At 40.8% G+C, this 19,964-nt stretch overlaps 2 protein-coding genes across 11 annotated transcripts; one reads left to right on the forward strand and one right to left on the reverse strand.

Annotated features, from left to right (window-relative positions):
* Positions 1-88: 88 nt before the first annotated feature.
* Positions 89-14,637, reverse strand: LOC137200382 (autophagy-related protein 2 homolog B-like). 5 transcript variants are annotated; one of them, XM_067615151.1, is made up of 44 exons: positions 14,551-14,637; positions 14,190-14,342; positions 13,512-13,924; positions 13,236-13,398; positions 12,969-13,121; positions 12,774-12,876; positions 12,236-12,398; positions 11,957-12,136; positions 11,751-11,847; positions 11,468-11,632; positions 11,202-11,353; positions 10,835-10,946; positions 10,310-10,553; positions 10,024-10,186; positions 9,784-9,876; positions 9,488-9,676; positions 9,006-9,279; positions 8,791-8,899; positions 8,511-8,712; positions 8,084-8,226; positions 7,573-7,730; positions 7,289-7,464; positions 7,026-7,176; positions 6,730-6,932; positions 5,981-6,061; positions 5,741-5,847; positions 5,558-5,650; positions 5,394-5,464; positions 5,230-5,306; positions 4,954-5,124; positions 4,719-4,854; positions 4,431-4,630; positions 4,100-4,329; positions 3,889-4,006; positions 3,583-3,774; positions 3,404-3,505; positions 3,227-3,305; positions 2,925-3,135; positions 2,772-2,841; positions 2,607-2,689; positions 2,369-2,490; positions 1,696-1,850; positions 1,460-1,609; positions 89-1,360 (listed from the first exon to the last, which is right to left on the reverse strand). In XM_067615151.1, the coding sequence occupies exons 3-44, from the start codon at positions 13,671-13,673 to the stop codon at positions 1,130-1,132; spliced, it is 6,234 nt and encodes a 2,077-aa protein (XP_067471252.1). In that variant the 5' UTR covers positions 13,674-13,924; positions 14,190-14,342; positions 14,551-14,637; the 3' UTR covers positions 89-1,129. The 5 variants fall into 5 exon arrangements, with proteins under 5 accessions (XP_067471252.1, XP_067471253.1, XP_067471254.1 ...); XM_067615152.1 differs by having other exon boundaries at positions 14,190-14,257; positions 14,551-14,569; XM_067615153.1 differs by lacking the exon at positions 14,190-14,342 and having other exon boundaries at positions 14,551-14,631.
* A 1,310-nt stretch (positions 14,638-15,947) lies between these two features.
* Positions 15,948-19,925, forward strand: gskip (gsk3b interacting protein). Of its 6 annotated transcripts, XM_067615080.1 has the most exons (4): positions 15,957-16,199; positions 16,722-16,774; positions 18,355-18,600; positions 18,697-19,925. In XM_067615080.1, the coding sequence occupies exons 2-4, from the start codon at positions 16,727-16,729 to the stop codon at positions 18,853-18,855; spliced, it is 453 nt and encodes a 150-aa protein (XP_067471181.1). In that variant the 5' UTR covers positions 15,957-16,199; positions 16,722-16,726; the 3' UTR covers positions 18,856-19,925. The 6 variants fall into 6 exon arrangements, with proteins under 6 accessions (XP_067471187.1, XP_067471181.1, XP_067471185.1 ...); XM_067615086.1 differs by lacking the exon at positions 16,722-16,774 and having other exon boundaries at positions 15,948-16,047; XM_067615084.1 differs by lacking the exon at positions 16,722-16,774 and having other exon boundaries at positions 15,957-16,267.
* The last annotated feature ends 39 nt before the right edge of the window (positions 19,926-19,964 follow it).

The raw sequence follows: 19,964 nt of genomic DNA on the forward strand, positions 1-19,964 counted from the left end.
TTAACCGGAAGGACATCCGTGACAACTTCAGGAAAAAGTTATGTATGTGACATAAATGAAAGTCACATGCAGTTCTTCTCTACTGAGGTGGATTTAAACTTTTTTATTTCCCTTTCATGCTTTTAATACAAATTCAAGAATCAACTGTACACATATGTACAAGAAATATTATTCTTCTTTCCACATAAACAAGGAAATGAGCAAATCATATAACTGCAACACAACAAAACACGCCAAATATCAATATTCAAAACACATACACTTAAAAAAAATCCATTGACTAGGATATTAAGACTTTGCTTCAACATATTGAGTCGATGCAGTTTCTTTTACAAGTTTGTGTCTACAATTTAAACATGTGAGCAGCAGACTGGCTGAATTAAACATTTGAAACTGCTTTTCAATTTTTAAAGTAGCCTCTCAAGACAGCAGCTTTTTGTGAAAATTACACAACATTGATCACAGCTCAAAATAAAATTGTATTATAACAAATTTGGGTCATCTTCCCATCTATCATTCATCTGGGCAAGTAACCCATAAAAGTGCTGATTACAGAACTTAACACAGCTGTAACATGTTCAGTCTCTATCTCTTACATCTCCATGAAATGTTAGGAATATTTACAGTAAATAACAAGGCCCACATACAGTACATATTATATAAATTAAGCGTCATCACAACTATAATATTAGGATGAGAGAATGCAACCACACACAACTTGTAAACAGAGCTGTTTGAAAATGACGCAAATGTTTGAGCCTCATGAGACAACAGCCTATTTCCTCATTGTTATGATTTTACATTTAAAATGCCATTTCTATCCTACAACAGAACATAATCCACATAAAGATGATATGTGGCTCATTATTTTCTCGTACATCCCTCTGATTAAACATACAGTTGGACAATGCTGATAACCATGAAGGCACTGTGAGGGAACCGGTAAGCTCACGAAAGCTGAATCACAGTAGCTCAAATTGCCACGAGATGAACATTACTGTATTTACACCAGGCCTGGCTATCCACCTCTGAGAAGTTCGTCTTCAAAAATGCTCCGAACAAAGTTTCCAAAAAAATCAGCTGTTGCTTCTGCACAGTCATGGTTTCAGTTACCATATGGCGACAGGAATTACTCCTCGCCTTGCCTCCATTTTTGAGACTCCTCCTGGCGTGCATCAGGATGGATCTGGTTCCTCATCCCACCCAAGACATTGGAAGTGGCTTCCGTGGCCATAATGAGCGGTTTGACTACTGCTGGCGGCAGCTGTCGGAGAACCCCACCCACCGCCCCCGTCATCCCGCGCTGCTCGTGTTCCCGGGTGGCTGTGTCATAGATGGTCAGTGCAGTGTCTGTGATCCCCTGTAGATGCACAAAACATGTAGTCCTCATTACAACAGAGCTCCTTTTCATTAATCTCACTGAATAAAAATGTTGGTGCTTTCAGATTGAATTGTTTACCTCTTTTACGACAGTGTAAGCTTTGGCTACACCTTCTCTCAGGTCAACGGGCTGATGAGCCAGTCCATAATAGGAGAACCGTTTTATCCTCTTCATGTCTCTCTCATCAGGCACCGGAGACACCATGTCGTAGGCCGTCTCAGCAGCTGCCTAAAAATGCCACAGAGCAATGTTTAAATCCTCATAAAAGGCATTACTAGTGAATCCAGACTTTTTAGTGACAGCTGAGAGTTTACCTGGATGGTCCGCACCATCCTGTTGGTGAGCTCCAGAGCAGCCATCGCAGTAGAAGTTCCAAAGGAGGCGGTGCCGCGCTGAAACCCGCGGACTATCCGGCCATCCTTCCTGTACTGCTCAATCGGGAGCCACACCAAGTCCCTGAATCCCTGAACTGAACAGAACATTCGTCTCAAGAACAGGGATATGTAGTATCTCAGAGATTAAGCTTGTAAACAACATTTACAGCAGTATTACAGCATTACATGTTGATCCAGCTTCTAAGGCTTCTTCTATACTTTCAGCAACACAAATAAAGAGGAAAAAGTTTGTGTGGGACTAGTCCAATTCATTCATCCATCCATTCAATTCCAAATCTTTGAATGAAGTGAAGTTATGGCTGACATTTGAGAAATGCTGAGATGTAACAATGATGACAAACTTTACTTACAGACTGCTTTTAAAAAAACTTAAGTTTACAGAGTGATGCAAAGAAGTAAATACTTGAGTAATAGTAGAGTTTGGTGATATAAAGAGAAAGAAACTTTATATGTGAATAGTGATACAAAGTTTAGCTGCTCAATCTCACTATATTACTTGTTTTACTTTTTGCTTCTATCATTTCTTATAACTATCAAAGTTCCACCTGAAATATAGATACATCTGATGACACTAAGACGCCTTTCTACTTACCCAGTTGTACCAGTGAATGAATAGGTCCCACACCTCCCAGTAGTCCTGGAAGCTGGTTTTTCTTTATGTCATTTAGCCACTCATTTATTGCATAGGAAAACAGTTTATCTACACCTAATAAACTGGAAGACAGACAAGTATTAGTTTCCTGGGAAAGATTATTGTTTGAAGAGTGAATCAGTGATATCAAATAGTTAACAACAAAGTCTTGTACGATATTCTACTGAGATGAACTTACCCTTGTCTATAGCACAACCGTCTCAGTTTCAGCTCTGAACAATTCAGCTGTGTCAACCCGATAATGATCCCTGCAAATGTTCCCTGAAACAAATCAGTCATAAAGTCATTCATAAAGCAGAAATTAAATATCGTGGAATGTATTCACAGCCGTGTGACCGTGTACCTGCTCCATTGAAACATGTTTCCCATGGTAATCCAAGCGAATGGGGACCTCAGAGGTAAATCGAAACTCCCTGTTAGGAAAAGGAAACGTTACCAAAAAGCAACTGAACTAATCCTTCAAAGGGATTTTATTATTTAGTGACTTAACACTGACCTAAAGAAGATTGGTTGGTCTGTGAAGGAAGGTGCAGACGCTTCATTTTCACTCCCTTCCTCCCTGCCAGATGTGGAGAAACCATTGTGGCTCAAACGTCTCTGAGCAGGCACTGAGATGATGGGAGCCGGGTCCAGGCTGCTGACAGCGTGCTTGGAGAAGCTGCAGGAGATCTCTGGTGCAGCAGCTTTTTTTGTAGAAACACAGACAGCTGCAGAACAAAATGTTATCATCAGAAGCCATTATTGGAAAGTGAAGTTTACAGAAAATGATTTTGGAGTGAATTGAATGATAGATTTTACCTTCTTGAGCAGGCGGTGAGAAAAACTCAACTTCAGTAGCAAGACTAGTAAAGAAGTCCTTCAGGAAGAATAGTGCATCCTTCAAACAAACAAAAAACACCACTGTCACTTAGGAAATGTTACAGTCATGATTGTAGGATATCTTGATGCACGTGAAAATTTGTCTGTGTCTTTTACCTGATCGATATTGAGGCGAAGAGGCATCAGGGAGACACGCAAACAGCACTCCTGTGGAGCCTGGCCTGACTCCGGACACATGTGCAGTGCCTTTACTGACAACTAAGAGCAAAAGCACATGAGATGTTACACCAGGATAAGACTCGAGTGGGTTAAAGTGTGAGTGTTGCCTTCCTCACCATGTTAGAATGGGCCTTTCGGGGCATTTCCTTGCTGGAGTACAAGTAGAGGAACTTGTTCATCTGTGACGTAGCCAGTCGGTCTCGAATCTCCAAATCCTGTACAACAAACACCTGCCGGGACACTGGCTGGTCCACTGCTGACCCCGAAGCCGCCTGGGTCTGTGGGTACACCTCATGCTGAAATCTCACCTGAGAAAAAGGCAGGAAACAAGCAGGAAAATGGTGAAGAAATGACCCAAAGCATTTAGGTAATCTGCATGTTTTATATCATAATGAGTGTTTAATACAGAAGAGAAACTTTACTTTGCTGAGTTGGATCTCCATCAGGACATCAGGGTTCCTTCCTTTTCCACCTCCTGCCCGTCCTGAAACCCTGGCCTGTCTGACTGGAGTTTGAGAAGGGGAGCTATGGGGAGTAGACCTGAAAGGCAGAGAAAAGGATCAAAATTAAACAAGTCTGATTAGCTTTGAAAACATTTACACAGCGTGCACAGTTACATAGTTCACGTCTCACCCCCGGCTTCTAGCAGGAGAGGCTGTGAAAGTCGCATTCCCAAAGTCTTTCCCACCATAAAGGTGCCACACGACAGAGATCTCCTTGATGAGGTAGCGCACCTCTGGGATGGGAAAGTTCATAGCTCCCCGGCTGGAATCAGTCCCATCCAGCGGCTGACTGAAGTGATCATCTTTGATTTCCACGGGTTCTGAAGTAAGCTGCTTTACCACCGGCTCCTGATCACGATCCTGAAACAAATATTGCTGACAATGAGGCAACACAGTACATGCGAAAACAGGCAATCTTTGTGTTACGTAGCCATTAACTGTGCGACTGAATACATCCTGACCTCTCCTCTGGAACCTGGCGTTTCTAGGATACAAAAGTCGTCCGTCTCTTGGGTCAGGTTAGGGACAGGAGTGATGAGAGGAGAGTGAAGCATGGGGTAAGTGGGGCTTGAGTCTTGGGTAAAATTCCCACTCTCATCTGGGAAAAGGAACAGGTCTGAGCGAGGCGGGTCATGGTCATAATTCTGCTCCTCGTGTGCACCTGCAGATGTGAAATGGTAGAAAAACTTAAGTTAAGTTATATCATTCATGGAGCTAAAAATTTCATCTTTACTGAACCAAATTTTTACCGTTCTGTTGCGGCCCTGGTGCATGCTGCAGCCCATCAGTCTCCTCCATGGCTTCACTCATCAGATCCTGCAACATCTGTTGCTCAGTCTCAGCGAGCAGAGAGGTTTGAGATGTGGGCCGACTAGGAAACTCCGCCTGTCCAAATATACACTCAAACTAAGTATGTATAACTGGTAGAGCTTTGTAATTGTATTGTAGATATAATATTAGGTCCTAAGTGGTGTCACTGCTGACCTTGTTTCTTTGTGTAGTGCTGCTGTGCTTGGCTTCTGGTTCTGCAGGGGGCAGCAAATCTCCATAGCTGGCTATATACTGGATAAGGTTCATGAGGGCAGCGCAGGAGTCCGAACATGTTCTGATGTGAATGACGTCACTTGAACAGCGCAGCTCAAACCTGGGCTCAGACTGTCATCCAAAACACAGTGAAAAAGTGTGTAAAAATGTGTGATTATTGTTTTTGAGAGATAATACTAAGAACGCTAATATCATTTAGAAATAGCTAACTCCTACCAATTTTCCATCCACTCCAGGTTTGACAGCTATAATCCTCAGCTCCAGTGTTCCCATGTCTACCACTTGGACATAGTCTGTGATGAAAAAAACAAAGGTAAGCATTGGTAAACGCTGCGATATTTCAAACACTCTGTTCAAAAACTTCACTGAAATCGACTTACCACGCACTAAATTGACAGAGACAGCATTACTCTTATCTGAGAGGAACAGAGCAGCTTCGTCCAAAATTATCCTGTAAACATTTAATAGAAGACAAACTCAGTTCTCAGTTGCAATTAAACTTCTCAGTTTAGTATCGGCAACAAAACCAGAAGACATTTCATACCTGAGTGTTGAGGACGAGTGGTCTAAAGAGACAATGCTGGAGATGCTAAATGTTTCTACAACCAACAGTGATCTGAGAGGCAGGTAAAGGGGTCTGTCAAGAGAAAAACAGAAGCCACATTCAAATACACACAAAGATGACAAGTAACTTATTACTGAGTTGGAGGTCTGAAGTCTATTTTACCTGTAGTCTAAGGAGCAGCTCCATAGATGCAGGTGCAGGGTGGTGACAGATGTAGGAGGGGCGTAACCCAACACAGGCTCATCAGAAACATTCAAAAAGTCAACAATCTGTTGGAAATAAATTGGTAATTAGGTTACATATGTCTGATTTTATTGCAGTATATTTCCTAAAAGGTTCTCTGAACAATTCATGTAAAGGACACAAAAGAGGGAGTGAAGTGGCAGCCACATGTTGTCATACCTGGTCATACCAGCCCATGCTGGGGGGGACCACTCTGTGTTGAAGCGTGGCTCCTCTCACCCCAACAGCAACCAGAAATTCCTACATTTAAAAGGAACAAATCACCACAGTGAGCACAAAAATGACTGAAAGAGATACCGCATTCAAAGCAAAAACAACTGAAAACTGCAAACACTGAAAGTGGTATTACATAAAAATATGTGTTGAGAAACAGATGCTACTACACGGCTGGGCTTTCAGTAATAATTCAATAATCAACATATAAATATGTCGGATGCTGAAGAATGGATGTGAAAACTCAATGGGCATCACTTATAAAAGGCGGGAGATTATTACTCTACCCTTATATGGCAAGATCAACCCTTATGGAAAATATTAAGGAAGAGTTTGATACAGTTTTAACCTCTAACTTATAATCCCTCCAAAGGGGTCATAAAATAGATTAAAGGTTGTAAGATCAGCAACACAAAATTATTATTATATTATTTTTTCCTGACTTTTCTCTATTTTTTGTGTTTTCTTGTAAAATACCGGGTAGTTTTGCATCTTCAGGCCTCTAAAAGTTATTCAAATGCAACAATCTAACATCACTCGATGAAACTACTCACAACTCATCAACCCATGTGACATGTGATGCTGGAGTCGCAAGTAGGCAGATAGATAAAATAAAGCACCTGTGTGAGACTCTACACTATAATGAACTGATGCTGTCCTGCTGGCCTTTTACCTGAGTGATGTGAGTTTCCTACCTTGACATTACGTTCTGCGTTCTGTGATGAGATTTTGACAGCGACGGACACCATGCTGCGAGCCTCCAGACCAATACCCTCTGAGGGAGTGGAGGATCTTTCAGGAGGTGTCTCTGATTGGTAGATGGTTGGCTCTAGCCAATGCGGATGCGTCCTGCATGGCAACTTGATGTCTGAGACGGAGCTGCCTCCATCTACAAGTCCTGAGCAGATTATCAGAGTGTGATATCAGTGAAGGAGGTAGAAGTACATGAATGTACTTGTAGACACAGTGTGAATAAGTGTCGTTGGTTTACCTTGATGATACACGCAGATATTACTGGTGTGGAAGCAGATGTAGTGTTGGTCTTTATAGCCTTCATACTGCGTTACGCTGAACAGCACGGCATTTTTTATTTCCAGCCAGAACTCACCATGTTTGTTTTTCAGTACAGTTTTATCCTCCTTCTGGGAAAAAAAGATGGAAACTCAACCTCACTATCCATAAAACAAGCTGTTAGCAATGTCTAAATAAAACTGTGAGGATAGTAAGTGATTACAAAAAAGGATATAAGTTTACCTTAGCATTAGTTTGAAGAGCCACCAGACCATGATTGACACTGAGGATGACAGAGAACAGGCTCTGGGAGGTCTTGCTCTGTGCTTTGGGCTTTTTCTTCTTGCGAGACCTGAGGCCGAGGTCAGAGGCAGGAGAGTAATAGTGCATGTTCTCCTCCTCGGAACCACTTGTCTCTTCTGCAACAAAAAGCGCATTGGTTTTTAAACATGACCACCACTAATTTGTACTTTAATATTGAGAGTCTGCAAATTCATGAGCAGTGTTTTGGTTTGTTTTCGTCTCACCTTCAGGACCAGTCGAGCGGAACTGGCTGAAGCTGTCCTTGGAGTAAGTGTTGATCAACTGACTGGCAACAGAGAGTCCGACTCCATATGGCATGCTCTCCACCGTCTCCACTGGAGATGGAGCAGTGGGCTCCCACAGCAGCAGGTCATTGTTTATTCTACAGTATGAAGAACATAAATTTTACAACTTATATAGAATAGGTAGGAGTAAAGACAACAGAGATTAAACATGTTAACAACATGTTAGCTGGCTGTCAACAAGATTTAGGAACAAGATGTATTCAAACAATAAAATGGGAAATGTCATGTTCCACAAAATACTTTATCAACTGATTATGTGTTGATTTTCAGTGAAAAAGTTTGACTCATTTACTTTACTGGCTTCCTATAAAACCCAAATTTTAATTTATTTTTTATGAAAAATCTTAACCCTAAAATTTACCCAATAATTTTGCTGTATTTTTATTTCCATCCAGCCCTGTAGTACTGTATCATATTACAAAGTCCATACCTGTTGTGTAGTTTTTCATAAAACGCCTTGCTGGGGAGCGATAATTGCACATTGGGGAAACACAGTTCAAGGATGAAACGAGAATTGTTCATGGTTTTTTCCTGAAACTCTGTCATCTCAGCAACATCACCGGGAATAACCATCTGAAAGAAAAAAAAAAAAAGATTTTTCTAAACGTGGGCTCATTGCCACCTGCTCTGTCAACAGCTTTTGTTTGCAAAGTAGTGCTCATGTTGCTGTTTGTATTACAACACCTGTCATACATTTTAATACACCAAACAGAGGATATCCTCACTCCTGAATGCAAATTTATCCACCTGCACATTCCCTGTAATACAAGCCAAAGTTCATCTACTTTAGGCCTATGCCCATCATCCAAGTATTTAAGCTTTTTTGATGCAAGTGGCCCTTTGTAGCCGTTACCCACCTCTTCATTCTCATACATAACCCTACGTGAAGAAAAGGGTGATGGTTCTGCTTTCCCAAAGTCACACACATCCTTCAGTGAATGGGCGGCCCCTTCCTCCTCTTCCTCTTCAAGTGAATGGTCCTCAGCCCCCTCGTCATCTTCAACTGTCACACGCTCAAGGATTGAGTGGACTGCGGTGGGGTTCATCTTCAGCACAACCCTGCTCAGAGAAAATTAACGTAACTGAGAGATGCCCCTGAACAGACGGATCAGGTTGAGGTTGGTTAGAGAAACATACCTCGGCCAATCAAATTTTACACTCTCAGATGTTGTCATGTCTCCATCCATGGTGTGGGACACTCTGAGGAACCGGGCAGCTGGTTGATCCGGCTCCTCCTGGAACTTCCCTGTAGAAACGGAGAAAAAAATATATAAAGCAGTTAGAGAACAGTTCCTCAGTTTAAAAAATATTCAGAGGGCAATGTGGAATCTTTTTCCCCCCAGACCACGTACCAATAAGCTCCCTGAAAGTTAGTTCCATCTTGGTTTGATCAGGGGAGCTGCCACCCATGAACTCCGTTTTCACTTCCAGGTCTTCTAGTTCCAGGTAGAGTACTTCTTTCTGCAGAGACTTCTTGAACCAAGGACCCCTCTCCTGATCTGAGCGAAGGTCAGGGATGGGAAAGCGGACCGCAAGGCCCAGCACTGGGGCACTGACAGTTAATGATACATGACAACTGGAGGGTGTGTGGCTGTCATCAAGGAAAACTTCTGTAAAGGCCTTGTGCTGTAAAATGATAATGATCAACATTACATACAGTAATAACAGCATAAATATGCAGCAGTTTTTACCCTTTAACTAAGGGTAAAAACTAACTATCAAACTGGATTACATCTGGCAGATATTCACAATAATCATTATTATTATTATCATTATTATATCTGTGATACTCATATTCATAGAAACTCTTTTAAACTTCAGTTCCTGCCCTTACCAAGCTGACATGCTTATTATAGGATGTGTACATATGGGAGGCCATCATCTCTGTGGTTGCCAGCTTCTGAGGCTGAAGAAGTGAGTTGAGACGGTCTACGATGCTGATGTCAAGCTCAGTGCGCACGGGGCCCAGCTCCACCTGGATCTCTGCTTTCCTGGGGATGGTGCTGAGACGCACTTGACCGCCCTACATAAGACACAAAGTGCTGACTGAGTGGAATTCAACACAGGAAATGTGTCTGAGTGTTAAATGTTAGTGTTGCAGTTTCATATTGGACTAATAAATGCTTTTACCTGGGGGCCTCTGCGCTCAGCTTGTTTGTAAAGCAGGTGAAGGCAGGTGGTAAGTGGTGCATCAGCACTGGCTGTGGTGTCAAATGTCAGGAGCTGAGGTGTGACAGAGAAACTAGTGAGATACACTCTTAATGTCATGCCAGCTACAGCTTCCAAGCAAACAGTTTGTATGTGCAGTGTTTAACTGACCAAAGCTGAGTGCAGCGCTATATGTGCTTAGCTCAGGCTTGTAACTCTAACCTCAGTGTATTGAATGCCTCTTTGGGAGCCGCCAATGACAGCCTCCGAGGGGAACAAACACTCCAGCAACTCCATCTGATTAAGGGAGACGTCAGTACTAAAAGTCCGCAGGCTGGATCCCTGACAGTGCTCATAGTTTACCTTCAGACCCTGGCCCACAAACCTGCAGATAGAAACGAAGGTCAGACAGACATTTGTATCCTCCAATCATTAACCTGTCGCTGACCTTCAACAAGACATTAAATGCAACCTTACACAACAGGAATTAATAAAAAAAAAAATGCACCTGAGGTGGTCATGGGGACAAGCCTGATTAAAGACTGTTCGAGACTGAAGGAAAGCAGCTGGGTCGAGCTGGCCCGGGCCCACCATGCTGAAGAAGTGTGCAGCCATAGGGCCAAGAGGACTGGGCGTAGCATCTGGTGGTGGCAGCGGATCGATGTGGAGGACAGAGACAGCCAGGCTGCTCAGCGTTAGCCTCAACACCAGCTCTGGCCTTGACTCGTCACCATGGGTTTTGGATGGATGAGCTGAAATATGTAAAAATACCAAATTTTCACTGAGATGAAATGATAACCATGTGCAGAGTGATGAGAGTGTGTAGGCTTTCACTGAGCCAAACACAGCTGATAACACTTTCAGCTGTGGAGGAGGAACTAAACAGGGAGATATGCTGATGTAATCTTTGGTTGGGATGAAAGCCTGCATATTCCTTTTCCTCTCTAAAGCACATGGACATGGAGGGACTAGTATTCAACAGCTGAATGTGTATTAAGTATGTACAAATATACAGATTTATTTTGACACTTACAAGTTTGTCTCAGTAATTTATGAGGGAGTTGTGAGTCCCGTGACTGTATGGGAGTTTCACTAGTCTGCTTCTCTCTTTGTCGTGGTACATCCATGTAATCATCCCACAGAGCCTGCAAACACAGATTACACAGACAGTAGTTCATTTCCAGTAATTTCATCACACTCACTAAAACACTCATGTTCAAAATAGTCATTTTTATACCTCCTAATGTTGTCAGTGTAAAGATTAAATGACACTATACTGCCATTATCTGAGGATTTCAGGATCTTATTGAGTAACCAGACCACTGAGAGCCTTTACTCTCACCCATATTCTATTTAATTGTGAGTCTGTAAGCATGCTGATCAAACAAACAAAGACTTACTGTTGTGTTTCCAGATGGAGACTCTCCTGGGGAGGCAGAGTAATTGCTATTGAGTGACAAATCCAAGTCAACAGTGGGTGGTTCACCCAGAGGGGGGAGCGATGACAAGCTGTGAGACATGTCCATGTCAGCCATGGAGAAGAACACATCATCTACACCAACAGGTTTAAAAAAAAAAAGAAAAAAAAGGAAAAGACAATTAGATATATTCAACTGTGACATTTGATGAGTAAGACAATGTGGGGGTTAGAGGACGGTGTTTCAACCTCGACTAGACACAGTCCTGGTGGTCTGGCTCTCAAAGAGTTCAGGGTCTGCTCCTGGCACAGCAGTCTCCTTCTTCAGACAGCGGTTTAGTTCCATATGAAGTCGATACTCATCCTCTTGCTGCATGGGTCGACTCTTTCTGTCCTTGGCCCATTCCTGTGCACCTTCACACAAATAGAAAGACATGCTCTATGTATTCTATTTTTAAGTAGCTCATTCAGTGACCTTTCTACTCTGTTTGATCCAAATTTCTATATCATCTGTGAACGGACAGATGCTCACCTCCACCAGAGAAAGCTCCACATAAGTCCAGAAGAAGATGAACTTGCCGCGGGGACAGCAGAATAATTAGTGTATCAATATGTCCAACAACATCCAGCTGAAAAGCAAAGCACACAAGAGAGCCTGGTTAAATGCAGTGCATAAATACTGAATAAACAATTCATATAATTAACATAATATTTTGTAATCAGAAATGGTTAATTCACCTTTGCTCCGGGCATAGCTAGGTTGTTTTTCAGAGTGAGGGACAGCTCAATTTTGCCACTGAGAATCCCAATCTGTACAGGCTGAAAAGGTGTTGTAGAGGACACAGGCTCTGTGAACTGCGGATGAGGCTCGCATATGATTTTGGGATTCCAGCTAGGAGAGAGCTTTGGCTCAGTCTCCTGTCAAAAAAATAAATAAATAAATACGAGATAAGATTTTTAAAAAGGCTTACACATACAACTCTTTTATACTGAATTTCAAAGACTTGCTACACCAACCGTTGGAGTGGGTGAAGATTTACAACCAGCTCGAGACACATCTGAGAACTCGTCCCAAAATACAGTGATGCCTTCCATCTGCAAGTTTTTATGAGCAAATGTGGTCGGCTGATGCACGTTCACATTCGAGCTCTCCTCGCCTGTTTCATCGCAGTAAACAATCCTGAAACAACCACAAGACACGCAGAGCTGGACAACAACCTTCAGCAAACACTGTGTTTGCACACATGTAAATGTGCAAATACAAATGACCTACATCACATAAATACTACACTGCATATTACGGACATCTTCAATACTGTATATTATCTGCAGCCTTTTTAACCGTCCACATCTCAACTGTATAAAAACTTCTCTATGTTGTCTGTGTGTTCTACATCACTTCCTTTCTGACTGATTCTAGATAATAGATTTAAGAAAAGAAATCAATGATGAATGATGACATTTAATTGGATTCACTTAGTGTTGAAAATGTTTCTAATTTTGCTAAAACTGCCTGAATAAGTCATATGTTGTCCCATTGACTGTCCAAACTTACTTGTTGATTCGAATCTCAAGAGCAATTCCAGTTTTAGAATTTTCTGGGATGTGTTCAACTCGAAGAACAGTATCCAAAAATGTCACTTTGACTCTTCTCAGAACTGCAAGAAAGGAAATATAAAGAAATTACTTCACGCAACACAAGGCTGGTAAACCTCTTTAAATGTTTCCTGGCATTAGAGACATAATGTACCTGTCTCTATTGTTTCTGCAAACTTTTCTAATCCCTCAAAAGGCTGGAAGCTCTCTCCCATGTCGTCGGTGAGTTTCTGGCTCAGACATTCTTTGGCGAGTTGCATGCTGCTCGTCATGAAACTGGACCAGTACATGGGCTCAACACCAGAAGCTGGAAAAACAGCCAAGGTGACAGTAACATTAATTATTTGTCAACTTGTTAGCATGTAACAAAATGAGAATTTGTTTTTCTCAATCCTTTTCCAACTATCTAAAACCTCCTTACCAACTCTTGGTCTTGGTCTTAACACCATCTCCAAACCCTTGATCTCTAGGGCACAGTTTTCCTGCAGCAGGGCTGCCCATGGGACAGTCAGTGAAATTGTCTGGATGAACCCCGCGATTACCTCGAAAGGGGCATCTGCCGTCTCTAGGAGCTCATTCAGTGACTGAGGAACAAAGAACAATGCTGAGACTTCTCTTAATTCATGTGGATTTTTGTGTTCAAATCAAGATAATTCATCTGCTGCATTTCCTGCCATCAAGGTAATACTACACATACCCATTTATCCAGGGGAACTTGTGCAAGTGATCCAGTGCCTTGATAGAGGTCTAAGCTGAGCTGATCCAAGCTCAACTTCTCCTGCAGAAAGTTGCCTAGATACCGATGCAGGAGGTATCTGCACGCCCGCTTCTTGATGGACTCCGAAAATGGCCAAGGCATCTTAACTCAAGAGGTGTACAGTATAAAGGTAGTGAAAGGGGTCTTGAGGCTTTTGCAACCAGAAAGCTATAGCTACCCAAACAGCTATGAGTCAATTACTGATGTTACAGCTCTGTCATCCTGTCGACTTAAAGACATCAAGAAATCGTGAGCTCAAACATCCTTCATATCCCAAGATCAGGGACACTTTGGAGGATGTGTTGACACTCAGAGATGTGTGTGGAAATTGGTCCGACTCCAGTTTGCTGCGCCTACAGAAAAGAAACACATGTTGTCCCCCTTAGTAACTTGAGACTTGTGTCTCTGATGTTTACAACACATCAGAGACACAAGCTTCAATTTAAGACAGAGACAGTTTTATGTGGCTGTTGCTGCTTGATAATATAATGCAGCATATAAATTGTCCGAATAACATTAATGTTATTCTAAGCACCCATCTGCCGTCATTCTAGTGCCAGTGTAAACTAAGCAAAAGCAATTGCGAAATAGCTGTTAGCATGCCACACACTTGCTAACCTGGTTAGGTTCACTTCAGCAGAGCTGTCATCGTAGTCAAGAGTCGGAAGATGTGCTTTGACTGCTGGCTAGACAAAGACATGTCATTTGGCTAACTAGCCGGCTAGTAAATTTGAGGTTAAAGCCGTCAGCTGTCCTATAAAGCACTCCTGTCTGCAAAGAAAGACAACATTAGCTAAGCCGGCTAACGTCGCGCTAGTTAGCTTACTGGCTAATCTAAAACCAAACAATGGTCAAGTTATTTACTGTAACATAACAGATGCACACTGACAGAAACACTGCATATATACACCAGTGCGATGTGCCGACAGACACCAGTAAGAGAGCAGAGCTGAAGATGTTAGAGCAGCTCTTAAATTACCTTCTGACTTACTTGTTTACAAACACTTTCATGACTCCGCACCTTCACCCAGCACACTGCGGGGCGGGATTAGACAGTGATGTCATAACATGGCGGGGGACTCTTTTTTAAAACTTTATTAACTATTATTAACTTTATTATCTATTCTAAGTACATTAATGTTACATTTATGGCTGATTTTTTTAAAGTATAAATATGTTCTGTTTCGTTTTTTTTTTAATAAAGTTACAACAGAAAAATTGAGAAACAAGCTTAGATCATCAATCTTATTATTTTAGCTAAGTTTCATATTCATAAGTGTAAATTTGCCAACAAAAAAAAAAAAAACTCTCTTCGCAGTTTTTCATAAAGCATGTGAGCAGTACTTACAGACTATTACATCTTGCACTAATAGAAGGCTGTAAAAACTGTTGAGTGTATTTTCAATGTCTTTATTTAACTAATCTGATGTTTTATTTATTTATGTATTTATTTTTTTTTTTCATTCATTCATTATTATTATTATTATTATTATTATTATTATTAACAACAACAACAACAACAACAACAACAACAACAACAATAATAATAATAATAATAATAATTTTCTTTCTATTTCTTAAGTGTTGTTTGTGAACGTCCTGGCATAATGTTCACAAAATGTAACTCATGTTCTTTATTGTACTCAATAAAGTTTGAAAAAAAAAAAAAAACCTACTGGGTCAACGACGCTGAAGTTAGCTTCCGATTCGATGTTAAGGGAGAAATTAAGGGAAAGGTTAAGGTGAAAGTTAAGGGAAACATGAATAAGGACATTTAGCGGCTTATTCTCCGTTTTCCACCACTTACACTAATGAAAGAGCGTTAGACATCGTAACACAAAAACTTAACGCTGTTTAAAACCACTTTCAGATTTGTGAAACCAATTTATTCTACTCATGAAAACACAAGAAGGCGATTTCACTGCTTTTTTTCCCTTTCCAGACCACGAGACCAGATTCACGTCAAAAACCGCTAAATTTAGACTTGACAAGTCTGTGGCCTTTGATCTGGACCTGGTCCAATTTAGTTTGGAGAGAGAAATATCTGTAAAATCGCCCTTCTTGTGTTTTCACAAACAGAATGAAAGTTTCACAAATCTGGAACTGTGAGAATGAGTCTCTGTAGTCTTCTTGGTAATCTAGTCCAGATATAACAAGCCTAAATATAGTGGTTTTTGATCCGGATCTGGTTTAATGTGATCTGGATGGGGGGAAGCAGTGAAATCAACCTTTTTGTGTGTTTTCATAAGCAAAATAAAAGTTTCACAAAACTGAAAGTTGGTTTAAACATGGTTAAGGTTTTTGCTACGATGTCTAACACGCTTTCATAAGTGTAAGTGGTGAAAAGGCCCTTTCCCTTAACTTTCCCCTTAACTCCGAATCGGAAGCTGTGAATCGGAAGCTAACTTCAGCATCTTACTGGGTCATTGTTTTTAATGTAGTTATTTAGTGACAACGCAAATAAAGTAGAAAAGGGGTAGGGCGTTCATTTATAGTTTCTTTCTTTGTCTGTGCATAAACTTGAGATTCAACATTTATCTATCTGAAGTTATCTGACGCTCGTTTGTCTGAACCTTCTCCACGGAGCTCAACAACAACCGCACCGAGGAGGAGGAGGAGGAGGAGGTGGTGAGAAAAATGAACGCAGTTTGGTCAGAGACAAGCTTTATTGTTGTTATAGCATCGCTAGATCAAACGTATGACTGGTACTCTTAATAACATACAATATGCATGTGATGAATACAAAGTGAAGTAATATATAACTGTTACATTTCTGGCCTGCACAACGGTCGGTTTGTTTACTCCTGTTAACCAGTGCACTAGCTGAGGTTAGTTATCCTGATATTGGCTTTCTAAGTTAGCTACATCAATCTATATGTGAATTACCCGAGTTATACCATTTAAATGAAACTAACACATTGACTGAAAGTTCGTCTAATGCTATCTGTGATGCTAACCAGAGACTTTCACTTCAGCTAGAGTCCCCAAGATGTCGCTGTGATGTCGATGTTTAAGATCTCGCGAGATTGATAATTTTACCAAAAACCATGATCTTTTTCTAACCCTAACCAAGTGTTTTTGTGACTAAACCTAAACAGACCTTAACCATAACGTTGTCACTTCATAAAACGTAATTATTTTGTACAACAGGCACTATGAAGAAACAACGCATACAAATCTCGCGAGAGTTTCGCAAATATAGGGTAAGCATCTGCATAGATGTTTTGAGAGGTGAAAAATACCGAAATACATTTAACTTGTACTGTGTACTCGAGTATTTCCATTTCATGCTTCTTCATACTTTTACTCCACTATATTTATTTGACAGCTGTTACTAGTTTTAGAGCTGTAACGATTAATCGATTTGTTGTCAACTATCAAATTAATTGGCAACTGTTTTTTAAGAAAAATGTCCAAATTCTCTGATTGCATTGGATGTGAACTGTTGTCAGACTTATCAAATCAATTGATGTTGCAGCCCTACTTGGTTTACAAACTAATATTTCACACACAAAACATATGATCGGCTAATAAAACATGACGTATTTTTATAGGTTAAATCAGCCAATAGTGTATGAAATAATTAAAATTAGCTCCACATTGACCAAGTACAACAGTTCCACATTAATATAACAGAAACAGTAATATAATATGTAATAATATAACACTCACAGCAGTCATTTTTCAGCACAGAATACTTTTACTTTTGATAATACTTACTCAATGCTTATAATACTTCTGTACATTTGCTTAAGTAACATTTTCAGCGTAGAACTTTAAGTTGTAATTGAGTATTTTTAGATTGTGTTACGGCTTCTTCTACTTAAGTGGATCTGAATACTTCCTCCACTGTTGAATGCTGGTGATAAATGTGTGTGTGTCAGTAAATCTTCAACTGAGATAATACCGACTTTTGTTTAATGTATGGATTTGTCTTTTATCCTAATGCAGCTTTACGGGTTCAATCTAGAAAACTAATGTCCACCAGATATAAAAGTTTTGTCTCACACCAGTTTGATCAGCAGCCAAGAAAGCCAAAACAAATGAAAAAACAAATCAAACTATACCTTTGCTGTCACTGTGAGGTGGTTTAATATACAGTTTAACAGTCACAAAGGTACAAACCATAGTAATACTTTTTCCTCCTATAAACTGACTGATCCACTGTGTGTTTCCACCTGTAACATCCACATAATATGGATGTCTATGAACTGGAAGAGACAGTTTAAGTTAAATATTGCTGCATGTTTCACAATCAGTGGTTACATCAACTGTGGCTTATTGCCCATAAAGGCGTCCAGCCAACAGAATGAATGAAGAGGAAGCCAAATGTGGTGCAACAGCTGACATGCAGGAAAAAGGCTCATACAGATGTGTGCTACGTGATGCACATTGACACAAATAAAGCATGACGAGACTCAACTTGTTGAACAAACGCACCGGTGCTAAGGAGACGGCATAACTCATACGTAGTGTTTAATACTGATAATTGGTTGGAAAATACCCAGTTACCTGTTTGATACTATAGTTCAGTTCCTTCCTGACTCAAACCGGTTTAACTTTTCCTCAGGCCATCACCTGATCACAGAGGATGGTAATTATTTTTTCCAGTTAGTGACAGTAGAGAGCAGCTTGTTGTGACAGTCCCAGTTTAACTGCCGGGTTTCTCAAGTGTACTTGTGGACATGGAGAACCATTTTGGCAGTTTTTGTAGTGTACAGTAAACTTTGGGCTACAACAATGAGTCAGTCATAGTCGATAACTTTGTTTTTCTGTGTTGTAGGGGATGGAGGTAGACTGCCAGCCCGAGGAATCCATTGTCACTTCATTTGACGAGGACTGTGTCGAGCTCGGTGACGTCAAGGACATGAGATTGGAGGCGGAGGCAGTGGTCAACGATGTGCTTTTCGCCGTCGCTGAAATGCACGTGTCGCAAAGTCTCAACAGTGCGTCAGATGTGGCCTACATAAATGTGGAAACAAGAGAGGGAAACCGGTATTGTCTGGAGCTCACGGAAGCAGGACTGAGGGTAAGATGCACCATCAGCGATTATTACTCACCACATGCGGCTTTCAGACCCCAAAACCATACGAGGGTTTTAATCACTTGTTTCTGCTCTATACAGGTGGTGGGCTATGCCTTCGATCAAGTGGATGAGGATTTGAGCACCCAGTATCATGAGACTGTTTACTCGCTTCTGGACACGCTGAGTCCGGGTTACAGAGAGGCCTTCGGGAATGCTTTGCTCCAGCGGCTGGAGAGGCTGAAGCAAAACGGACAATAAAAAAGGACCAAAAATGCTGCATACATCGTACAAGTGAAACAAGGGGTTGATGATGTGGGTGTATTTGGATATGAGCCAATAATAACCAAGTCTGGTCAAATATTATAGCCTATTATGTGATGTCCACCTGCCTAGCAACCACTACAATACGGGGTATCCTGCCCTATCAACTTTGCTTTGTTCTGAGTTTCATATCATCGAATGACTTCATGTCAGCTACTTTAGTTTTTGACTGCGAGGGATTGGCTGGTATGGAATCTGTTGCAACATTGTGTTGTTGACTTTACTGTGGAAAGATCTTCCAGCTTCCACGTGTTACAAATTTGTAACTCTGCACCTTTTGTACTCGTCGAAATGATCTGAGAAAGAAGCAGCAAGTTATGTTGATAGTAAAGCCGGTTTCCTCCTTCTGCTCTGCTTGCACTAAAGCTGTGTGGCCTTTGTGGCTGAAATCTGCGCAAATTGACCCAATAATACTTCATATTCAGCAGGTGTCTCAGTGAAAGAGCCAAATCTATAATCTTTCCATATAACTCATACATATACTGCCTTAATGACTGACTTTTGGTTAGAAAAGTACAAAAATTAACTTGTTTTACTTAGTTTGTATTGACAGAGAAGGTATTTTGTTGGGCGTCATTTTACATGAGAGGTCAGAAACTTATTTAAAATTTCTGATTATGTCAAACTAAGCTGACATCGTATTCAATATCAAATTGTGTTTGGATATCATTTGTTTTTTCTCCATATTGCACAATGCATTGCATCTCAAGCTTGCATTTGGTGTTAAGGCAAAGAAGCTATTCTCATGGAGACTTACATTTTTTTTTAAAAAATTTTGATGTAGTTTTATCTTCAAACTTTTGGTTCTCTAGTCCAAATACACGTTTATTTAAACTCAACGACCACTTCTAAAGCTGCTTTAATGCTTTTGTGTTAGTTTGGTATGTGTGACCTGCTAATGAATTGTCAAGTGTTATGAAATCAAACTTTCCAAGAAAACTTTTTGCATTCATACAGTTATCCCTTGCTGCTGGCCTTTGCTCAGACCAATAAAATCTTAGAAACGGTGTCAGTCCTCATTGTTAAGTCTTTAATTGCATGACAGG

Source organism: Thunnus thynnus, chromosome 16, assembly GCF_963924715.1.
Source record: "Thunnus thynnus chromosome 16, fThuThy2.1, whole genome shotgun sequence".
NCBI classification, from domain to species: domain Eukaryota; kingdom Metazoa; phylum Chordata; class Actinopteri; order Scombriformes; family Scombridae; genus Thunnus; species Thunnus thynnus.

Coding starts and splice junctions, on each gene's coding strand:
- gskip (XM_067615080.1), top strand. CDS start 16,727: ATGAAGAAACAACGCATACAAATCTCGCGAGAGTTTCGCAAATATAGG. Junction 16,775..18,354: donor GAGAGTTTCGCAAATATAGG/GTAAGCATCTGC, acceptor TCTGTGTTGTAG/GGGATGGAGGTAGACTGCCA. Junction 18,601..18,696: donor TCACGGAAGCAGGACTGAGG/GTAAGATGCACC, acceptor TGCTCTATACAG/GTGGTGGGCTATGCCTTCGA.
- LOC137200382 (XM_067615151.1), bottom strand. CDS start 13,673: ATGCCTTGGCCATTTTCGGAGTCCATCAAGAAGCGGGCGTGCAGATAC. Junction 3,775..3,888: donor TGGAGATCCAACTCAGCAAA/GTAAAGTTTCTC, acceptor CCTTTTTCTCAG/GTGAGATTTCAGCATGAGGT. Junction 1,610..1,695: donor GGATGGTGCGGACCATCCAG/GTAAACTCTCAG, acceptor TGGCATTTTTAG/GCAGCTGCTGAGACGGCCTA.